Raw genomic sequence first — 23472 nt, forward strand, 5'->3', positions numbered from 1 at the left:
TTCCATCTTTAGTTCTTCCAATCGTTAAAAAAAAGTATTTCATTGTGAATAATTCCAGAAAACAATTGTTCATGTTTATTTCTTTCGATTTGATGTTACACAAATCAAACGTCTATGTAGCAGATGAGGACAGATTTAAAATCTATGATGTCTTTTTATATCTTGTCAAACTGTTTACAAAATCTCATGGTGAGCCTTAAAACAGTCCATTTCCAAATTAATCAATGATTATTTCAGATAATTGATTCATAGTCAAGAGACTTACAATTCTTTAAATCTTTCAAACCCCCCCCCCCCCTCAACCGTAAATATTGACAGATTTTTTTCCTCACTAAAATACAACATCAACAACCATCTGATTTAATTTGAAAAACGCTGATCAACTATTTTTTGACATGATGCCGATAATCGAATTATGACACGACTATTTATGCATTTTTTTTTTAAACTTACATGTTTTAAAAATCAAATCAATCCACAGATTACCGTGTTTTCTGATGTATAAGGCACATCGGTGTATAAGGTGCACCCCCAATGAATGGTGTATTTTCAAACTTTTTCCATATATGAGGCGCACCGGAGTACAAGGCGCACCTTAAATGAATGAAAAAAGTTTTCCAAATATGATGTATAAATGTTCTCCAAATATAAGGCGCACCACATTATATGGTGCGACAATAGAGGCTGGCATTACACACTATTTCTTCTATCGGGTGTCGGTGGCTGTTGACAGGTGTTGCAAGACCTATTGAGGCTCAATATTACTTCACGTATAAGGCACACCTGCGTATAAAGCGCAGGGTCATCTTTTGAAGAAAATCAAGGCTTTTAAATGCACCTTATTCACCGGAAAATATGGTTATTAATGGTTAAAATAATATTTAGCTGCAGCCATAAAACAATGCCATATAGTGGAAGCTATCATTTTTAATTTCTTACACATGTATAATGAAAAGTGAAATCGTCCAATAAAAGTCAAGTGAGGTAAATGAGCAAAACACATTTCATTCACATTACACTAACCGAGTTGAAGTCTCAAATGATGTCACGATAATGATGGTCTGGCCTCACACTTTATGCTCCTCCCCCACGTTCAACTGTGAATATTTTGTTGTATACTGTCATGTTGTATTCAATGTTTCTAAAAAAAATGATGTGAAAATGAAATTTATTTAAATTAAATTTCATATTGTACTTTAAGGAATTGATTGTTGGCTGTTAGTTTTTGGTTTTCTAATTGTTTGTGTCGTTTTCTATTAAAAGAAAACTACTAGACAAAGGTTCAGATTATTATCATTTTTTTAAATTAATTGTTCGTGGCGTCACCCCAAGACGTCTTGCACTAAAAGAGGCAGAAAATGGCGACAAAGCTCCGTGGTAAGGAATTAATCAAGTACAGCAAAATGCATTGACCTGATGGAAGGACTGCTACAATGTGTCCTTTTTTCGGTCAGGGGCGTTCCTTCAGTGACGTAGGGTGAGGACTCGTCACCAACTCAAAAACAAGACTTTGGGAATATTCTATGTGCGGTGGAGTCTTTGTAAAATACGCTCAGTAGAAGTTACGTATTTGAAGCCATTTTACAAATTATGGACACAACTTGTCCGGAGACGTAGGTTGTCCTTTAAATTCATGTGAGTGGCTTTGAGAGCACAACCGGCGCAACAGGGACATCTGCTGATGGGGCCAGCCTCTGCATCCAAAATACTCTCCATCACTATTTTGCCTCTTTCCACAGGCCCCCTTCAAAAATGTGGCATGCCAAATACAGGATACAACCAGGACGTACCACAGTACTTCAGTGTGATGTGGTGTAAGGCCAGCAAAAAGAAACACAAGCACTGGGAGGATGACGCCGTGCTAGTGATACGGGGTCGCACTGCCACCCTGAAGAATATGGAGGGGAAAGACATTGGACAGGGTGAGCCAATGTCAGGTTTATCCATTTAGCTTTAACTCCAAATTCCTCAAAGGGTTTTACTGTTCACGAAAATCAACTGTGGCCCCTCCTCTAGAGCACCCTGCTTATGTCAAGTAAATACTCTGAGAAAACAAATGTGTAAAAGGAAAGTATTTCATTGGATTGGATTGGATTTGCCTTTATTAGTCTCACAGTGGAGAAATTTACATTTCACAGCAGCAAAGTGATGAAAGGAATGAAAGTAGAAAAACAAAACTTTATTCTAAAGGACAGTTTATTTCTTTAAGTATAATACCATAGCACATTTATTATACATAAAATAAGGTATATTTTGTGTAGTTTTAAGGCTTAGAAAATTAGAATGTAGAACATTATGTTTTATGGGGACCTGGAAACGGACTATTCTCATTTTAATGGTTTCCTATGGGAAATTATTTTTTGGGATACACACTTTTCGCCTTACACACTGTCTGGGGGCCAATTAAGTTTGTAAGCCAAGGTATCACTGTACATAAATAAAGCCACAGTATTATTTTGTTCGAATGACCATTGAAAGGGATTCACTTGCAATGACAATGTATACCAAGATATTCAACTTTTTTTTTGAACCACACAAGGGAAATTTGAATCAGTCCCACATTGGCATGCAAAAAATGAAAATAACGATCGTGTTATGGCACGTCCTGCTCTTATAGGAAGCGGCTACAAAATATCACAACTGGCGTCACTCACTGAGGGAGAGACCTTGACGATCGGTGCCAAAGAAGTGAAGGTGATGGGAGTCATATCAGCAGAAACCTTTGCTACGGGACGCTGCTTCCAAGATGCACGGATGGAAGACATCCTTCAAAAGACGCCTCTGCCGCCTTCACATCGCCAAGCATCCAAACCTTTTTGCCCCCCTTCTTTGTTGGGGAGAGCGGAGCGTCTTGGATTGCAACCCAAGGAGGAAAAAATTTGCCGGCCTCGCCATGATTCGCAAGCTGTCGGTGTGTAGAGTTAATCAGTTTTAGATCTGCTTTCTTCAATAATGTTTTTTTAATCATGTTCTCTTGATATATAACACAATTTGTGTCATTCTTAGGTGCTCTGGTGATGCCCCGACCTTCTCTCGAGCACCAGTGGTCATATAACAAATCAGGTCTACCTGTAGTTGACGTCGTGGTTGACCCGCACCTGACAGCTCATTTGCGTCCCCATCAGAGAGATGGCCTGCTTTTTCTCTATGAATGCGTCATGGGCATGAGGTATCATCATCTGTCCACATTTGTGAGCTCTCCCGTTGTTTAGCGTCCATTCTTTTTCCGTCATCAGAGCCGCGGGGCGCTACGGGGCTATCCTGGCCGATGAGATGGGTCTGGGGAAAACCCTCCAGAGCGTTGCTCTCTGCTGGACTTTGCTCAAGCAGGGTCCGTACGGAGGGAAAGCAGTCGCCAAGCGTACGCTTGTTGTTACTCCAGGTAGCCTGGTGCAAAACTGGGGAGCTGAGTTCAACAAATGGTTGGGTCGAGAGAGGATCAATGTTTTCACAGTGGATCAAGTGAGGAAAATGATTTTCAGATACAGACGCTCCTTCACTTACGAACATTCGAGTTACGAACAACGGTCCATCCAAACATTTTTGTAGTAACATATGTAGTATTCTCTCCACTTGTACAAGTACATATCTTTATAGAGCATATATTTTATTAATTGTTTATTTTTCAGGACAAATCAATACAGGTTACTTATACACGCCTCAAACATACTTATATAAATCTTAAACATACTTATATAAGCCTTTCAAAATACATTCCATACAAAATATAGCACTTCAGCAACTTGCGAACACATTCACCTTATGAACGACCGTTCGGAACAGATCTCGTTCGTAAGTTGGGAGCGTCTGTACGGTATATTTGGTCAAAATGTGCGTGCTGTGACTCATTCTCTTGTGGAGAAAGGCAACCGTCAGTTGCACGAACTACCATCTGCCATCAAGTGGGAGAGCATTTAACTGTTCTTCCCGTCACTATAAGTAAAATACTTTACTTGCAAGTCAATTATAATTTTGTAGCAATCAAATAGTTAGCAACATCTCTGTAATGCACGCAATCCTCCTTAAACAGGAAATAGGCTCTCAACAAACATCCAGAATGACTGATTAACTCATTCACTGCTATTCCTGAATTTATTCAGAAATTGAAAATATGACGTGGAGCATCATTCCCAAATTTGTTCGGGTTTTGGTTTTTCTTGCGGGTGTGCCGATAAAGCGCCTCCACTTGCACCTCATATTACTCCAGACCCATATCATGTAACTTGGGAATTAACTACAGTAAAGTTATATCGTTATATCGATATTCTCGGGAGTCTGAAAAAATATCGATATAACCGGACTATCGATATATCCGATCCTGCGGCATGTAAATTTTCGCCTTGCGTTCATAGAAATAGTATCGTAATAAGCAGTACTATCGATATAACCGATATCGATATAACGAGACTTTACTGTATATTTTTCTGATGAAAGAAAAGAGTCTAAAAAAAATCTTTAACAGTGTACACGCATACAAGCAAATGGGACGAATGAGGATTCTTCCTCCTCTTGACGATCCATAAAGTTGAATAGATACATTATCTTGTTATGTAGAGACTTGAGTATTTTTTTCTTACCCGACAATCATAAATGTTAATGTGTATGCCTTATACACGTGCTCAGCATAAAAATGCTGCAAATCCCATAATTAATAATAATACATTTTATTTCAAGCGCCTTTCAAAGCTCTCGAGGACATAATTAGTATTGTGATGGAAGACTGTGTAAGAGCCAAATAGGAAATGACCTGATACTCATCCCATTTACAAACACAAATAGAAATAACTGGTTAAAGTGACATTTTTTTATAACATGTAACCGACCATGAAACTTGAAACCAACATTTTGACTTCCGGGGTTGTGTGAAGGCTGGCATGTCTGGCTGCCGCTGCTCACCCGCAGAATAAAACTTATCGTTTAAAGTGTCCTTGAGAGTTTTGAAAGGCACTTATGAATACAATGTATTATTTTTATTATTATAAGATTTCTTATGCTGCATTGAATGCTTATGAAGTCCTAAAACTCAATATTCTGTAGGTCCTAGAATTTGACTGAAAATGACATAAACGTGGACACAGTTTTGCACATCGTCTGGCAGTGAATGAGTTAAAAAAAAAAGTGCTATTGGTGGTTTATTTTTGTCCACACTGTTTGTAAACGTTTCAGGTTCTAAATAGGGAAAATAGACACAGTTTTAAAAGCTATTTTCTGCGTGGTTCCACAAAATTGTGCAGGGATATCTAACATTGTAATAGAATTGAGTCAAACCGTTCTTCTCATGGTTGTTTTCTGGTTTCTTGTTTTTCTTGTCTGTTGTATAAAGGACCACAGGATCGAGCAGTTTGTGTTGTCTCCTCTGCACGACGTTCTTGTGATCAGCTATGAAATGCTACTGCGCTGCCTCGAACAGGTTTGCCCGCCTCCTGTCCACAACTTTTTCTATGGAATCATGCAAAATGAGATCTCCCGAATGTGTTCTCAGGTGCAAAAAGTGGACTTTGGTCTTATCATCTGCGATGAAGGTCACAGATTAAAGAACAGTAGCATCAAAACCTCCTCGGCCATCAGCAGCCTGAGCTGCGCTCGCAGGATCATACTCACAGGTGTTTAAACCTCACCTTGACTGCTGCGAGAAATCGACAAGATCTCCCTTTCTCTTAATTTCCTCATATATTTTGAAGGTACCCCAGTGCAGAATGACTTGCAGGAGTTCTACGCCATTATAGAGTTTGTCAATCCGGGCATACTTGGTTCTACCACTGCATATAGGAAGGTGTTTGAAGAGCCCATTCTTCGTTCCAGGCAGCCTTCCTGCTCAGAGGTAACGCTCAAATCCAGTTACTGGAGGGAGTATTTTTGAGTTTATTGAGAACCTTGTGACACTTAGAAGTCAAAGTATGAAACAGAACCAATATGCCGCTCTGCCAACAGGACGAGAAATCTTTGGGAGAAGAACGAGCATCTGAGCTCTCTCGACTTACCGGCATGTTCATCCTGAGGAGGACACAGGAGATTATTAAAAGCTACCTGCCGCCGCGCCTGGACTGGACGTTGTTCTGCAGGCTATCACCACTGCAGAAAAACGTCTACAGGCATCTCCTCAGCCATAGAGTATTCCGAGCCTGCCTCCAGGATTCCGTGCATACACACACCCACCTGGCCTGCATCACCGCCCTGAAAAAGTTGTGTAATCACCCTGCTCTGCTTCACACCACTGTCATGGTGAGGCATTTGATTCGCTGAATCAATCAAGTCCTGCTAAAAAAAGTGCTCTCCACCTTACGAACGAGTTATGTTCCGAGTGGTCGTTCGTCAGGTGAATTTGTTCGTAAATTGCTCCAGTGCTAGATTTTGTATGGAATGTATGTACAAGTCAATCACTGAACGAGGAAGTATAATACACAGACACTCTAATAGTCGTAAAATAATGTCACACCTACTGTAGTACGACAACATATATCCTTGGGTCTTCAGTAAGCCATTACTGAAGCTGCTGGCACGTAATTTCGGAATTACGTGCCAGCAGCCATTATTTTTTGTTATGCATCGCGTCCTCCTGGAGCATCAGCTGGAAAGTGGGATTTCCTCGCGCGCAATACAAAATCTAATTTACAGCATCTATGTCCGAACATTTTTCGACATACCCGCAAAAATTGTTCGTAACTCGAATGTTCCTAAGTCGGGGAGTGTCTGTATTATTATTGTTTTGTGGCAACCTATTTTATTTATTGATGTATTTGTTTGTTTGTTTATTTTGCAGGATAAAATAAAGTGTGATTCCGAGGAGAGTTCCCTATATGAAGGGCTAGCGCAATTTTTCCCCGAAAACTACTCTTCAGATAGCTTCAATGCTGATGACTCGGGGAAACTTTTAGTTCTGTTGGATCTCCTGAAGACTATCAAACAATTCAGCCCATCAGACAAGTATGCCAATGTCAATTCAAGACACTTCTGGTGTGATGTTGTAACCGTTGAATTACAGGTATGATGGTGATTGTGTCTCTTTGCCAGGGTGGTTATCGTTTCCAACTACACGCAGACGCTGGACATGCTCCAGAAGCTTTGTGTGCAAATGGATTACACGTTCTGTCGGCTCGACGGGCAAACGCCCACCATCCAAAGGCAGCGGCTAGTTGACAGCTTCAATAGTTCTTACTCTTCTACTTTCTTGTTTCTACTCAGCTCCAAAGCTGGTGGTGTCGGATTAAATCTAGTTGGAGCTTCTCACCTGGTTCTCTATGACCTTGACTGGAACCCGGCCACCGATATTCAAGTAAACCTATCAAAAACAATCTTAGATGATTATGATTTTCTTTGCTGCATTGGATCATTCACTTTTTTGCTTTGTTCAGGCTATGTCACGAGTGTGGCGAGACGGACAGAAGAAGACTGTGCACACTTACCGTCTCTTGACCGCAGGTATCATGCTATGTTGAATCACTGGATGTGGCTGTGTACATGATGTGCGTTTGTGCATACTTTACTACTGCTCCTTGTTTGTCATTCCGACACTCACAACTTTTTTATTTAGACATTGACTTCATTGATTTCTCTATATTAAATCAAAGATGATCTGGCGAGCCGTGCATTTCACACCGAGGCCTTCAGTAGTGCTATGTCTTAATCAATCCAACCCTTAATAACTATTTTAAGACTATACAACCCTGACTGCAGCTCCAGCTACATCAACGACTTCAACTCTTAATAAGTGTGGTGTTATTTACTATAAGTCCACTTGAGGGTACCGTTAGCCAGGAAAGAAGGCCTGCGAGAAGGCCTTGGTGTCGCCAACTCAAAATCTGATTGGTGAAAGCAATAGTTTTATCAACACTTATTTTATGCTACAGGTCCCACATAACTGATTGAGAAGGCGTTGAGGCATATTTCCGACCCTGGTAACAAATAATGGCTAAAATGTGATTGGTTAAATGCTTAAATATGAAAATCGATGAGAAGGTTTCTTCAGCCGTCATCTATACTTCTTTGAAGGTGTCGGTGGTTTCTCTTCTCATCCGAGGAGCTTCTTCAGTGAACTAAAATTTGATGGTAGCTCTTGCCCTATATAAATATGAAATAATAATAATACATTTAATTTCTAAGCGCCTTTCAAAACTCTCAAGGACAAACATCTGGAAGAAGCACAACAGGGGAAAAGCAATGAAAGGAAGCTGAAAGAAAATTTGAAATCATTTCATGCAAATTCATGGACCAAATATATTATCAGTCTAGGATTCAGTTATTTTTAGGCCAGCAAAGAAGGCCTTGCAGGCCCTGATGGTCCACCACTGCAAAGATGTCGATATATCATTAATTTGCGACAGACTGAGATGGACATGAAAGTAGCTGGTGTGAGAGAAGAAGATGCACAAAACTGGATTAGATGGAGAACACTCATTCGCTGTGGCGACCCCTGAAGGGAAAAGCCGAAAGGAAAAGAAGAGGACTGAGATGAAATACCTAATAATCTGTGATTCTCTTGATAGTTACTTTGACCACTTCTTATCTAAATTCAGCCTTATCCTCTGGGTCCTCTCACCCAAAGTCAGCTGTGGCCATCTCACCTGTGACTGTAACCCTAATGAGGAATCAGAATCAGAAAGCCTTTAAAGGACAACCGGACACCTCCGGACAAGTTCAGTAAAAGTCAGCTTTATGGTCAAATATGCTAATATGCATGACATACAGCACAATGAAATTAATGTCCTCTCGGACCCAGCGTGCAAGGCACTTAAAATGTGGCTAAAAAAGTCAGACGATTGACAACAGACAATACATGTAATGTCTGAATGTAAATTGAGGTAGTGTTGTATGTAAAGTGAGGTAGTGACGTATGTAAAGTGAGGTAGTGTTGTATGTAAAGTGACGTAGTGTAGTAATGCAAAAACAAACAAAAAAGGTTGAAGTGACGTCTTGCAGAAAAAAAAAACGAGAAAAAAAATACAGTTCAGGATGATGAGTACAGCGTGTAGTGTGTACTCAGACTTCAGTGAGTGTGGCAGTTGGAAGGGGCGTCTATAATTTGTAAAATCACTTCAAATGACTTCTACTGAGCGCATTTTACAAAGATTCCACCACATATTTTACATTTTTAAGACTCGCGCTGAATATTCAGAAAGTCTTGTTTTCGAGTTTATGACGATCCCCTAAGTGACGTCACGGAGGGAACGCCCCTGACCGAGAAAGCGACCCACAATGCATTTTGGGTACTTTTTTTGTCTGAAAACACCGTGTTAATGCCGAAATGAGAAGGAAAACTACATAAATAATGCAATGGGGAATCGTTGTGTGTCGCAGCCTATTGCGGTAACACGCATAAAGGTGTAAGTTGACACAAATTCCCAGCGGGCAAATCAGCCCATTTCCAACGGAGCTTGTCCGCCATCTTGTGCATTTTCTGGGCGCTACATTAGAGTCCAGACGGCTCGAATTGATACGGAAGGACTTCTTTAATCAATTGCAAACATTTATGCTTTCCTCTTCAGAACTATTTGAATCATATTCATAACTGGATGAGTAACAAGAAAGCATCTTCTCCGGATCTGAACTCTCTGAAGCCATTGGTTTGATTCTGGAGCAAGGCAGTGTGTGACCAATAGTGATGTCACGAACAAGGGGCGTGACTTTATGAATCTGCTCAGTTCCGAGCTCATTTTGTGTCAGTTTTGGGACACATTTTTATTGATGTTTTGCATTTGACTAAAAATATCAGCCTCAGTTTTGGGTTTTAGATGCTATAAAATATTTTTATGATGTTAGTTAGGAAACAAAAAAATGGTGTCGGTTGTCCTTTAATGGTCCCACAATGGGGAAATTTGCACAAAAAAACCACCGTAGAAAAATATACGGATAGAGAACCTGACTCATTCAGCGGTTCTTATGACCCTCTCAAGGCACAATAGAGGAGCGGATTTTCCAGCGGCAAGTCTCCAAACAGGGACTCTCTGGGACCGTGGTGGACCTTGGCAAAGCCTCAGAGCATGCCAGTTTCTCCACCAGCGAGCTTCGAGATCTCTTCAGCCTATCCGACACGCAATCGCTAACTCATGACCTGTTGAACTGCAGCTGCGATATGGACGGCTCACTTCATGGTAAATCCAGTTTTAATCCATATTTGCACACTTAACTTCTTTTAACTTTTTGCTTGGATATTGAAGAGGAAGAAGAACAGGCTTCTAACAATCGCCCGTGCCAGCTTGGTCGTGACCGCAGTGCTTCATCCCAGAAGAACCTCACCATGTCCGAGCTGATGCGTTGGAGACATTTCTCTGGAGACACCCACACTTTCTCTGATCCTTACCTCGATCACGCCCGAGACCACATCACCTTTGCTTTTCAAACCACCATTTCTCACGTGGAACCATAACCATCACCGTTTGCCTCCAAGACGACGCTCAATCCTGGTGAAAACTGTAAGAATTATTACTTTAAAATTATTACCGGTACACAGATTGTAGTTTTGCATTGATGTTTAAGTCGATCCGTCATACTGAAAGGGTTGTTGTTATTAAGCCACTGAAGAGGGTCAGAATGTTTCTTCTTACCTTAAAAAATGAGTTAAAATTAAAATGGAAAAACAGAATCGATGGACGTTAACATATTTGCCAGATTTATTATTGTTTTTTCATATATTGTTTCAGAGCCGTCTAAGGTAACGCTGTAATGACAACAGTGTTTAATCTTAACAATGAGGCATGTTAAAATGAGAATTTTTACCAATAATCTCTTTGGAATAATTTAGTTTAAACTCCCCGTGCATTGTAAATGTTTGCTCATTTAATCGACAGTTTTCACAGGACTATAAGCTTACCCATGAGGACGCTTTCACATACTGTGACCTTTTCACATGATTGTCCACATCCGTTAAGTGATGTGCGACACATTAGCCTTTTTCATCAATGCTGCCTCGTTTGCCTGCGTGGGAGTTAGGTTTTTGTAGGTTTTGCGTGTACTTTGTATGAATTGTATTCAACTGCGTTGTTACGTAAAAGAGATCATTATTATTTATCTGACCGTCAACATGTCGCTCTTAGGCATTTTTTGTGTAATATCTAGGTTATGGAGAGGTCTGACTTTTCATGTTACAAGGGGCTCTATTTACTCACTCTGAATTATTACTCTTCATCACCTTATAATGGCTGTTTTAGTCAGCTCATTTCAGTCTGAATATAAAGGGCTTCCATGTACTTCTTAATTTCGTTATGGTATCCTCACCTCAAATCCACAATGTGTTGACCTAGTTATAATATCAGTATTTATTTTGTTTTTTGTAAGTCAATAAAAGTTGTTCACCACTTATATTCTTACATGCGCTTTAAAAAAAATGTTGTTTAATATCCTGTGACTGTAAAGTGTCCCTGAGAGTTTTGAAAGGCGCTTATAAATTAAATGTATTATTATAGTTATTAGTATTTAATTGGATTAGATTAGCCTTTATTAGTCTCACAGTGGAGAAATTTACATTTCACGGCAGAAAAGTTATGAAAAGAAGAGGAAAGGAAAGAAAGAAGTAGAAAAACAAAATACAAGAGCTGCTGTAAAGGCTGCCATACTCGCGGTACCATCTTGAAATGAAAAGGACAAAAAAACCTAAATAACATAATATGACAACAAAAAGACACAGTCATTCAATCTTAAGCACTTCCTGCACCCTCTTTGTTGAAATGAAGCAGTTCTAGATGAGAGACGAGAGGATCAAAGCATCATTTTCCCCAGTGGATCACGGACGTCAAGGTAAAACATGCACGTCTGCTACAAGCTGGATGTTGAAAGCAAACACAAAGCTATAGCATCCATTGACGAAGAGATTGTCTCACATCTCCTGTCCCACGTAAATCCACTTCAATTCCAAGCCGCGACCGTTCCACATGCGCGTTGACGCTCCTTTCTTCTCATCGCTGGCTCCTCAAGCCATGCATCCATCTAATTTATGTCAAATTAGAAGAGATTACCGAGTAATCAGTCCAGGGTGTATCCCACAACTAAATTCACTACAAAAGCTCTGTACAAGTGACAGCCCAGTTTGCATGTTCACCCTGTGCTGGAAAACCAAGTTAATGGATGACTCGAAATGGTCTTTATGAATGTGAGTGTTTTCCACAGGCTCTGCGATTGACTGGTGATGAATTCACATCTGTCCTGAAGTCCGCTCGGGCAAGCGCCAGTTCACTCGTGACCCTAGTGAGGGAATGGATGGTAGCTTGTTTCTAAACCTATCGTGTGTCAGAAAGCTCATGGGCACGTGTTCGACAAACAAGTGTAACACGTCCGATTGATCCAAATGATGTCTCTGTCTGATGAGTGCACGAGATGGAATCGTTCTAAAGCTCTTAACCATCCTCTGCCAATCCCTCCTTTTTAAGCCCGCCAGCTCAAAGACCCTCTGTATGCTTTTAAATATATAACTCGACTGGTGAAGGGAGGGGTGGAGTTGTTTTGAGGAGAAACTAAATGACAGATTGGATCTTTATTTATTTATTTTTTGTGATCTCTAAATCTCTGAATGAAGAGATCGTCAGGTCAAACCGATGGTATTAACCCGCAAGGTTGCGAGTCGTGCATTTCATTCATGATCACTTAGAGAATCATTGAAATTGAAACATGAGCTTATAACCACGTGCATCAGGCTGCACGTACTGCTCAGGCTGCCCAACATTTTTTGATTAATCTTCTGCTACTTCAGTGGCCCCGGGCTCAGCCACGGTGAAGGCTCGTAGGCGTGATTTTGTCGAAGAACAAATCGCACACATGGTTCTCTCATACTGTATTGTATTCATGCACGCTCCACCCGTCCGCACTGCACTTTGCCCTTCACTTAATTTATGACCTCTCAATGTGCAAACAGCATGTGTGACTGGTCACATTGCTGCACTGTTGTTTCTAAAGTTTCAATTAAGCTAATTTTGGTCTTACTTGAGAGCTGCGGATTATTTTCTGGGTCGGAGGCTGCCACAAGTGCTTAAAACAGATGATAGAAGTTTTTTTAGCCAATTACTGCAAACTTCCGACATCTCAGAACTTTCACCAGTGCAGCTGAAACAACAGATGAGGTGGCTCGGGCATCTGATTAGGATGCGTCCTGGATGACTCCCTGGTGATGTGTTCCGGCCATGCCTGACTGGCAGAAGACTCCGAGGATGACCTAGGATCCGCTGGAGAGACTATGTCACCCCAGCTGGCTTGGGAACGCCTCGGGATTTGCCAGGAAGAACTAAAAGAAATGGCTGGGGAGAGGGAAGTCTGGACTTTCCTATTACGACCCGACCTCGAATAAGCGACAGATAATAGATGGATGCATGTGTGGTGTTTTAGCCATCCCGGGAACATCCTGTTCATGTTTGCCATTGAGGAATTCACTTTTTAAAGTAACTTTTTAAACAAAATTTCCACACATTGAATCGTTTTCCATAATTGTCAAATAGCTAACAGTTCCCCACGTAAGAAGTCAAGTGTTCTTTCTTCAAACTGTTGTTTATTTACTCGAACTCGAATGTTCGTAAGTAGGGGAGCGTCTGTACAAGACTAGTTTTGTCTTTTATCCGCGTTGTCAAGCATGCATGAATTGATTTATTTGCCCCTATGTTTATTTGTTTGCTATCTATTACCTATCTAGCTAGATAGCTATCTAACTTATCCTGTGACTGTGAAGTGACCTAGAGAGTTTCGAAAGGCGCATATAAATTAAATGTATTATTATAAAGATTTAATGACCACCAAATGTAATTCCATTGCCATCGATACTTCTGGCACCTCTCCAACTCCAATTAGCAGACACCTTTTCTGCTGCCAGAATGTGAGAACAACATTCAGTGTGACTAACAAGACACATTTACAAGTGTGGAATTTTTATAAGAGCAAATCCATTAGCCCCCTTCTGTATTCACACGTTATGTAATCATTTTCTCAATGCACTTACCAAGGAATCTCCATATTATTTGTGGGCCATTGGTGTACATTAATGTTGAGAGCATCTAAACTCTCCCCTCCCTCCATGAGAGTTGATCTACACTCCCTCCAGTAACTGAGTGAGAGAGGCCAACTCGTCATATAAACATGCAGGGAACCCCCAGCAGGATTAATGAGAGCACCGAGAGGACACGACACGCTTCATTTTAGTTGCAACATGTTTCTCACCTAATCCTGCTTCCAAATTTACAGTGTCGAAAAACTAAGCTGCACGGGATCACTTTATCAAAAAATCGTTTATTATTTGATATTAAGGAATAAACGAAGCTCAAGTAACTGATTTGAATTATTTCTTGACCGACGGGATAATGATGTCCAGCGTACGCCGGCACAGCCTCCGCCTCCAGAGCGAGATCCACCGCTGGAGCATCTGCGACCCGGGCAGCCACTTGCTCCCGGATAGCCTCTTAGCCCGGGTCCCCGCTTGCGTCTCCCGATCCAAATCGTGCGCAAACTCAACCGGAGAGTCCGACGGAGGCAGCAGCCGTGGTAGCTGGTCCTCGTCGTCCGATTCGGTTATCTCGACTGATTCGGTCAACCCGTACCGGGTGGTGCTCCTCGGGGCCGCCGGGGTCGGAAAGACCGCCTTCGCTTGCATCTTTTCCGGGGCGGCGGACAGCATGGACAGCGATGACTGCGAGCTGTGTGGGGGTAAGAACTCATTAATGGAGTACGTTCGGCTTCAATTCGTTTGAATTGGAACTTTTGGGGGGAATTTGAGTGTTTTTAACAAAGTTAACGTCATAATTAAATGTATTTTACAGACGGCAATCTTTTTCATAACACACTTGCAACTGTGGTTTTATGGATGGATTTGCCTTTATTAGTCTCGCAGTGGAGAAATTTACATTTCACAGCAGCAATGTGATGAAAGGAATGATTCAGGCGACATTTCAAGTTTACGGACATTTCGAGACACTCGCGCCCTCAGTTAATGCTCTTTTCGTGGGACTTATTTAGTGAAAGCAACACTTTTAATCAAATTTTAAGTATGATACATTACAGAGAAAAAAAAGATCTCACCACAACACCGAATATTTAAATCAATTCATATTTTTGTAGTAAAAAAAAAGTTCCTATCCCTTAACTGTAAAGTGTCCTTGAGAGTTTTGTAAGGCACTTATAAATAAAATGTGCTATTATATTATTATTAAAATCATGTCCAATTATTATTATTATGACTGTTATTATTATTATTACTGTTATTAGCGGCCCAATAGTCGAGTGTTTAGCATGCCGATTTCACAGTGCAGAAGTTGTGAGTTCAAGACCCCGTCCCTGTGTGGAGTTTGTTTTCCTCGGGCCAGCATGAGTTTTCTCCGGGTACTCCGGTTTCCTTCCACATTACAAAAACATGCATGGCAGGCTGATTGAACCCTCTAAAATTGTCCTTGATCGTTTTGAACAACACTTATAAATGAAATGTATTATTATTATACTGTAAGAGTAAGCGTGAGCGCTGATGTTTGTTTGTCAGCGATTGTTCGGCAACCAATTCAGGGTGTCCCCCTCTTAGTGCCCAAAGACGGCTGGGATAGACTCCAGCACCCCCCGTGATCCAAATGAGGATGAAGCAGTCTGGAAAATGGATGGATAATAATAATAATGATAATAATAAAAATAAGAAGAAGAAGACTTAGTGTATCTCTTTGTGCTACTTTTTCCGTTAAAGCAACATTTTTTTAATCAAATTTTAAGTATGATACAATGGAGAGAGAACAATTATAACCACAACAACAAAGATTTTATTCAATTCATATTTCTCTAGTTCAAAATCTTTGATGATGATGGTGATAATAATAATAAAACATTTTATTTTTATGCACCTTTCAAAACTGAAGGACACTGATGATGATGATGATCATTATATATATATATTTTTTACGAGCTGTTTTTTTTTTTTCATTACTTCAGAAGAACTGCGTGAAAGGGAGCTTCACATAGATGGAGAGCCTGCAACAATCACTCTGTTGGACACATGGGATGCAGACGTGAGTTCAACCATGGCCGGATTTAAGCGTACTTTTGGCAAAAGATAATTGTGTGTTTGAATCTCCTCTCCCTCATGCCCATAATTCACTCATCATATTGATCATCCATGTGCGTGTGTTTGTGTGTCTTTTACAGAATGAGGGTGAAGGGGCTCAGGAGTGCTACATGAAATCAGGTGACGCCTTTCTGCTCCTGTACTCCATAACCGATCGATCATCCTTTCTGCGGGCCTCCGAGCTGCGTATCACCCTCCGTCGCCTTCGCCCGGCCCAACACACGCCCATCATCCTGGTGGGCAACAAATGCGACTTGGTGCGACGCAGGCAGGTTTCTACCAACGGTAAGAACTCCCAACTTCAAAGTAGTGATACTAAATTAAATCATACAGTACCAGTGCTGGAAAAAACACATATTCACTGTTTTTGTAGTCCGGGTGTCCCAACTTACGAACGAGATACGTTCCGAACGGTCGTTCCTGGGGTGGATTTGTTTGTTAGTTGCTTCAATGCTATATTTTGTATGGAATGTATGTTTAAGGCTTATAAAAGTATGTTTAAGATTTATATAAGTATGTTTAAGGCTTGTATAAGTAACCTGTATTGGTTTGTACTGAAAAATATAATAACATTTTTAAAATATATGTTCTACAAAGATATGTACATATACGACTATAGAGAATACTACATATGTTAGAGAGAGAGAGAGCTCTCCCAGCGCCTCACGTCGGTATTAGCGGCGGAAAGAAGCACTACTCTGAAAAAGGCGCGCAATACAAAATCTAACTTACAGCGTCTCTGTCCAAACATTTTTTGACATACGCGCAAAAATGGCCGTATGTAACTCGAATGTTCGTAAGTTGGGGAGTGTTTGTAATACAAATATATTGACTGGGCGCCATGTTGTGGCCAAAGAACTACTAAACTTGAAGGACTCAGTATATAAACCATTGGTTTGAATGAATGAATGAATGAATGTTGCCTGTCTGAAGCATTAGAAAAAAAGTATATTCTGCTTCCAGAAGGCCGAGCCTGCGCCGCCATCTTCGACTGCAAGTTCATCGAGACCTCCGCCGCCATGCAGCATAACGTGTGGGAGGCCTTCCATGGCATTGTGCGACAGCTGCGTCTGCGCAGGGACTCCAAGGACGCCAAAGGAGGCGGACGCTCTGCTTGCCGCCCTCGCCGGGAGAGCCTCCCCAACAAGGCCAAGCGTTTTCTCGACAAAATAGTAGCCAGAAATAATCCCAGTGTCGCATTCTGGCTTAAGTCTAAATCTTGCCATGATTTGTCTGTTCTGTAAAAAGAATGATTGACACGGACTGAGGAGTGGACAGCGTGGCCTTGTGAGAAAAATGAATGCTTCAATGAGCGGCTTCAAGAACAGTTTGGTGGACAAAATGGCAACATTTCCTATTTTCAGACGATCAATGGACAAGGAGAACCATGTGTTTTTTTACTTTCACAGACCTCTCTTCCTATTTGCTCTCAGTCCTGCGAGTCTGTTACGTCACAAGTGTTGACGCTTTAACTGTAAGTGTTCAAATGTATTTTTATAGTAGCACAAGCTTCAGAGTATTAGGTGCAGATTAAGCCAAAACAACATTTATCTCTTCAACACAGAGCACAGCAGATTTTTTTATTATACTAGCTGGTGTGTGAGTGTGTGTGTCTGTGTGTGAGACAGAGCAGAGTTGGTTAGCATGCTAAATATGCTCAAGAAAGAATGAGGGCTAACTAGCTAGTTAGTAGGCTAAATATGCTCGAGACAGAGAGGGCAAGCTAGCTAGCTAGTTAGCTGTCTAAATATGCTCAAGGGACAGAGAGAGAGATAGTTAGCATGCTAAATATGCCCAAGAAAGAGAGACAGAGCTATCTAGCTAGTTAGCAAGTTAAATATGCTTGAGACAGAGAGACAGCTAGCTAGTTCGCTCTCTAAAGATGCTAAAAAGAGAGACAGAGCGAACGAGTTAGTTAGCTTGCTAAATATGCTCAAGAAAGAGTGAGGGCTAACTCGCTAGTTAAGAGGCTAAATATGCTAGAGACAGAGAGAGAGCTAGCTAGTTAACTGTCTCAATATGCTCGAGGGACAGAGAGAGAGCTAGTTAGTTAGATGCTAAATATGCTCAAGAAAGATAGAGAGCTATCTAGCTAATTAGCAAGTTAAATATGCTTGAGACACAAAGAGAGACAGCTAGCTAGTTAGCTGTATAAATATGCTAGAAAGAGACATAGTTAGCTGTCTAAATATGCTCGAGAGAGAGAGAGAGAGAGCTAGTTAGTTAGCCTGCTAAATATGCTCAAGAAAGAGAGAGAGCTAGATAGCTAGTTAGCAGGCTAAATATGCTCGAGAGAGAGAGTTAGCTAGTTAGCTTTCTAAATATGCCTGATAGACAGCGAGAGAGAGATAGTTAGCATGCTAAATATGCTCTAGAAAGAGAGAGAGCTAGCTTGTTAGGAGGCTAAATATAATAATAATAATACATTTCATTTCTAAGCACCTTTCAAAACTCTCAAGGTCACTCTACAGTCATCGGATATGTTTTTCTGTGGGTATTATTATTATTAAATATGCCCAAGACAGAGAGAGAGCTGGCAGATTTGTTTTTAGATCGCTTTCGTGTGTGTGAATGAGGTGAGATTTTTAGTTAATTATGTGTGTTTGCTATGTGAAATACTTTTTTCCCCAGTGTGTTTTTTTGTGCTCGAGTGTTTTTTATGTGAGAAATACTTTTTGTAAGAGGTAAACGTTATCTTTGGCTTACACGCACTTCATATCGGTGCAAATTCCCTGCAATGTTGACACTTGTATGTACAGTAGCTTCCCGTGTTGCTTTTTATTAAAATAAAGATCAGTAGAAGATCTCCTTTTGTGTGTTCCAGCGCGTGACTCACGTTTGACACAATGGAGTTACATGGCAACCACGAAAAATAACACGCGACAGATGAGTCATAGGGTGATAATGCCACCTTGAATATTGAAAAGATCAAATTGCAGTAGTGTGCGACTGCGTGCTCAGGGCATGTCGTGAGGTTCGGGTCGCAGCTTCAGAGTGAGACTTGTTAGAAAAGCTGTAGAAAAACAACTGACTTTATGCTGCTGGGGTAACATACACATAATTTGTGGAAGGCTTCTGGAGTAATTATTCAATTTCAACAAGTGGTTAATTGGGCCTCACTAGAAACATGTAACAACCTTCACTAGAGAGACTCCCACTGCCGCACCATTTTAAGGCCTTGGTCCAGTGCTGATAACAAACCTTTTACCTACCAGAAGGCCTGACACCCCAGCATATCCATGTGCAGGGTAAAAGACAGCCCAACTAGTATTCCAAAGTTAGTACTGTAGTTTTGCTTCACTAGTAAAATGTACAAGTCTGTGTATATGTCAACGTTATCTGACTCATGCATACCTGGAACTTAAGATGAATATCAGGGATATTGACTAAACACTCAAACGCAGAAGATATTCATGAAAATATTTTAGCATGTATCATCTGGGCACTAATATCCATCTCTAATTCTGTGCATTCGTATGAAATAGAGTGATAAAACTGTGTACTGGTTGACAACTGTGTTATGTGTGCTACAGTATGAGTGAAATTCTAAAAGTCCATTGGTTGATATCCAGCGATTTGCTGGGAGTTGGGCAAATGCTAACTATTATTATTATTATTATTATTATTATTATTATTATTATTATTATTATTATTATTATTATGTACTCCATTAGATCACTGTCTGCTTGCTAATTTGTACCATTTACATTAAGGAATTAGATTAGATTAGATTAGATTAGATTGGATTACATTAGATTAGCCTTTATTGGGCTCCTCCCTAATTATTTGTCATTTCTTTTCTATGATGATAGTACTGCAGCGTGTTGTACCGGACAAAAATATGTTCGACATACTGTACTTGGCCAATAAAGATGATTCTGAATCAAATTTCGATACGGGTTACTGTTTCCAGCCCATTTTTAAATAACCTCAAGCACCTCAAAATGTGAGATCGTTTATTTATTTATTTATTTATTTATTTGATTGTTTATAGTTCTAATGTATGTCTATTTTTTAAAATCAACAAAAGTGTAATTCCAAAACAATACTGTATTTGGGTGAAATGTGATATTAAAACAAAATACGAACCCCAATTGACTCAAGAATGGTTTGTTCCATCCAATTCTTCCTGCCTCCTGCTGCGGTGATGCTAGCATGCAACATGATAAACAGACATCTATCATTCACTGATATGCCGTAAGTAGAAAGTATTTGGCCTAAAAAAAGAACGGGTGACGGTTTTTTTTCATTCCTACGGTACCACCCACCTTTATTTTACCATTATCATTCCTAAATCTTGCTGCATTTAATCGTAGTTCACTGTTTGCATGCCTAGGTAAGAGTTAGCTGACGTTTATCAAGCAAGGACACATTTCAGATCGTCAGAGGCAGCAGGCATGTTGAAGAAGTTGTGACATGCACGTGTGTTCATTTTACGGCCGATGTGCTCCTGACAAGTGTACTGACTGGATGCTCATTCACGTTAGCCCAAACTCCAATCAAAACACACAGAAGTGCAACAACAAGATTTTTAATTGCATTCATCTTCACAAAAGTCAATTATGTTAATGGTTTTACACATTTCAAAGCCAAATTAGACATACATTACAAATACAAACATTAAAAATATAAATACATATTTTTCGTGTGCATTTAAAGGACAACCTTTTTTGTTTCAGAAAAAAAAAGTTGTATAGCATCTAAAATACCCAAAATACGCAGTGTGATATTTTTATTCAAATGCAAAACACCAAGAAAAATGACTTAAAGTGTCCAAAATCTGCTAAAAATTGAGCTACGAATTGGGCATTTTCAGAAAGTCCCGCCCCCAGTTTGTGACGTCACGCCAAGACGTCTTGCATTGCTGGAGAATCAAAACAATTGCTTCAGATTCGGATAATATACTTTCTTGTTACACATCCAGTTTTGAATATGATTCAAATAGTTCTGAAGAGGAAAGCATACATGTTTGCAATCGATTAAAGAATTTATTCCGTGTCATTTTGAGGCAAATGGGCGGGGGGGAATGTCTCACCCAAAATTAGGCCAGAAAATGGCCAACAAGCTGTGAGGGATGAATCAATCCGTTTCCACAGGCTGATAAATTCCTACCAAATTCTCTCTGCTGGCGGCTTTTGGATGTAACACAAGGTTTAAAAAAACAGTACAGCAAAATATATTGACGTGATGGAAAGACGCTACAATGCGTCTTTTTTACGGTCAGGAGGCGGTCCTTTTCTGACGTCACGTACGGACACGTCACCAATTCAAAAACAAGACTTCCTGAATGTTCAGCGTGAGTCTTAAAACGTAAAATATAGCTATATGCGGTGGAATCTTATTAAAATACGCCCAGTAGAAGTCATTTGAAGCCATTTTACAAATTATGGACACAACTTGTCCGGAGACGTCGGTTGTTCTTTAAGCGTCAGATTTTCAAATCGCGCCTGATTTCAAAGTCATCCTACTAATGAAGACGGCGAGCTAGATATTCAAGAATAAAAGCTTCCTAGAAAGAAATGTGTGTCTTCCGCCACCATGCAGGGCCATCCCAACTTGTCAAGCAGAATGTGTTGGCGCATGCTTTTTAATTCTTACATAATCCATGCAAATCGGATGGCGCTGTGATGAGGTGTCGACAGTAGCAGGTCGGTGTTTAAACGACCTGACTGCTGTCAAAACGGTGACGAATTCACAGGCGCCGCCGTTAAGGATTGACAAACGTTGTCGCCTTTTTTTTTTCCTCCTCCGCAGGATGTCGCAAGATAGCGACGCTGTTGTTTCCACGCGTAAATATGCTTAGAAATTGACTGAGGATGTCAATGGGAATTGGGGTCAGTTGTTTCAAGGTGACCTATCGGCTGACCGCTGTGATCTACAGGGATCCATTAGCATTATTGACGACACCTTATCAGCCACTGCTACAAATGGACAATCTGACAGGAAGCGGAGCACTAGTGCAGGTCAAAGTCTGACCGTGAGAAACCAGTCGCTGAGTAGGCCCTTTTTCTTAACATACTTGTCTTGTTTCTGTACAGTTCAGAGTAAGGATGACCTTAAAATAGAAAACATATTTTTGAGAGAATGCACACAAATAAATCTAGGCTCATAATTTGGATCTGCATTGGGACCTAGTCTGTAAAATGTAGGCCACAATAAAGCAAGCGGGCATGTTTACTGATTATTAGCAATAAAATATTTTTTAAAGTAATCACAAGTCTTATAGTAAGATAATATAGATCATAAAATGACTTCTAAAACTCGCAATGGAGGTTTACTGTAACAGTATGTCTGATTACTCCCCATTCATTACAAAAGTCAGCCTGAAGAAAGGAAATGATGTAATGAATGCACATAATGGCACTATTAAAATAAGTTAAAACGTAATATTATGTGTTTAAAATGTTGAATTACACAAAGTAGACAGATGCGACTTTTTACTTTTTGGAGACAAGAGCCGTGTTTGAGACAATTTTGTGCTTTGACTTGCAAACATTTGAGATACGAGCACTGTCAAGGAAAAGAAAATCAAGTTTGTATTTTTGTTTGTATTAACCACATACATACAGAATAAAATGAAATGTGTTACTGTCGCTGTGTTATATGCCTTAAAGCAGGGGTGTCAAAGTCATTTTTTGCCGCGGGCCACATTGTAGTTATGGTTTCCTCTCGAGGGCCGTTATGAATTTGGGGAACCCATTAGAATGTTTAAATCCCTTCAAATATTACATATAGAGCACACAGCAGATTAATGAATAACTCGTTTTCAAATCTGAAGACAAGAATAATGACTTTTATTGTGGTTGCCATCCAAAAATATGAAATTTTGGGTCAGATTTTAGCAATCATCATGGAATTTAACAAGTTTGATTTGCTTTCGCGGGCCGAAAAAAATTATGTGGCGGGCCGGATTTGGCCCGCGGGCCTTGACTTTGACACCTATGCCTTAAAGCAACAATACATGTTAATTTATATAGCATTGATGAGAAGGTTTCTTCAGCCGTCATCTGTACTTTTTGAAGGTGTCGGACGTTTCGTTTTATATAGCATTTTAACAACAGCTGAATCCTTAACAAAACTGTTAACATAAAGTAAAATAATAAAGAAAACATGGACAATCGTGCAATTCAGACCACTTATCTCGCTTTGGTGTTTCAAACAGTTTGAGGTGAAAGACCAGCAACAAATGATTGAACACAAATGATGAAGGAACACACTTAGACACAATATATCAATGCTCACAGGCATGTATTATTTATCATCTGTAAAGAAAGACCAAAAGAACTGTTGTTTACTCAAGAGTGAGATGTTTAGCAATTTGTCTGTTTTTTTATACTCTCCCCAGGTGGCCAACACATGCGCACCAGAGGGAGCAGCACGATGTGAATGGAATTCATGAGGGAAAAATTGTTTGCATGCTATTTCATTTCATCTCGATACAGTATACCGGTAATAATTTAAAA

At 40.2% G+C, this 23472-nt stretch overlaps 2 protein-coding genes across 4 annotated transcripts in view; both read left to right on the plus strand.

The window, feature by feature from the left end:
- Positions 1-12136, plus strand: part of rad54b (RAD54 homolog B) — a 19757-nt gene extending 7621 nt beyond the window's left edge. For 2 of the 3 annotated variants that reach the window (XM_088998817.1, XM_088998818.1), the window contains 13 exons: positions 1740-1922; positions 2618-2911; positions 3007-3169; positions 3237-3462; positions 5324-5410; positions 5483-5603; positions 5682-5821; positions 5932-6222; positions 6761-6924; positions 7012-7273; positions 7353-7419; positions 9891-10088; positions 10155-10593. In XM_088998817.1, coding sequence (XP_088854943.1) covers positions 1740-1922; positions 2618-2911; positions 3007-3169; positions 3237-3462; positions 5324-5410; positions 5483-5603; positions 5682-5821; positions 5932-6222; positions 6761-6924; positions 7012-7273; positions 7353-7419; positions 9891-10088; positions 10155-10363 — 2405 coding nt within the window. In that variant the 3' untranslated portion in view covers positions 10364-10593. Of the gene's footprint in view, positions 1-1739; positions 1923-2617; positions 2912-3006; positions 3170-3236; positions 3463-5323; positions 5411-5482; positions 5604-5681; positions 5822-5931; positions 6223-6760; positions 6925-7011; positions 7274-7352; positions 7420-9890; positions 10089-10154; positions 10594-12099 lie in introns of those variants that run through there. The other variant, XM_088998819.1, reaches the window with a different exon arrangement.
- A 721-nt stretch (positions 12137-12857) lies between these two features.
- On the plus strand, positions 12858-18800 carry gem (GTP binding protein overexpressed in skeletal muscle). The gene is made up of 4 exons (XM_088998522.1): positions 12858-14613; positions 15877-15953; positions 16090-16294; positions 16973-18800. Exons 1-4 carry the CDS (start codon positions 14271-14273, stop codon positions 17251-17253), a joined length of 906 nt encoding a protein of 301 aa, XP_088854648.1. The 5' UTR covers positions 12858-14270; the 3' UTR covers positions 17254-18800.
- The last annotated feature ends 4672 nt before the right edge of the window (positions 18801-23472 follow it).

The sequence above is a fragment of the Hippocampus bargibanti genome, linkage group LG06, assembly GCF_051943395.1.
Source record: "Hippocampus bargibanti isolate YZ-2025 linkage group LG06, ASM5194339v1, whole genome shotgun sequence".
Classification (NCBI taxonomy): Eukaryota; Metazoa; Chordata; class Actinopteri; order Syngnathiformes; family Syngnathidae; genus Hippocampus; species Hippocampus bargibanti.

Excerpts from the sequence above, each read along its gene's own strand:
- gem (XM_088998522.1), top strand. The coding sequence starts at position 14,271 with ATGATGTCCAGCGTACGCCGGCACAGCCTCCGCCTCCAGAGCGAGATC. Across the intron at positions 15,954-16,089 it reads TGGACACATGGGATGCAGAC|AATGAGGGTGAAGGGGCTCA; the intron begins GTGAGTTCAACC and ends TGTCTTTTACAG. Across the intron at positions 16,295-16,972 it reads CAGGCAGGTTTCTACCAACG|AAGGCCGAGCCTGCGCCGCC; the intron begins GTAAGAACTCCC and ends TTCTGCTTCCAG.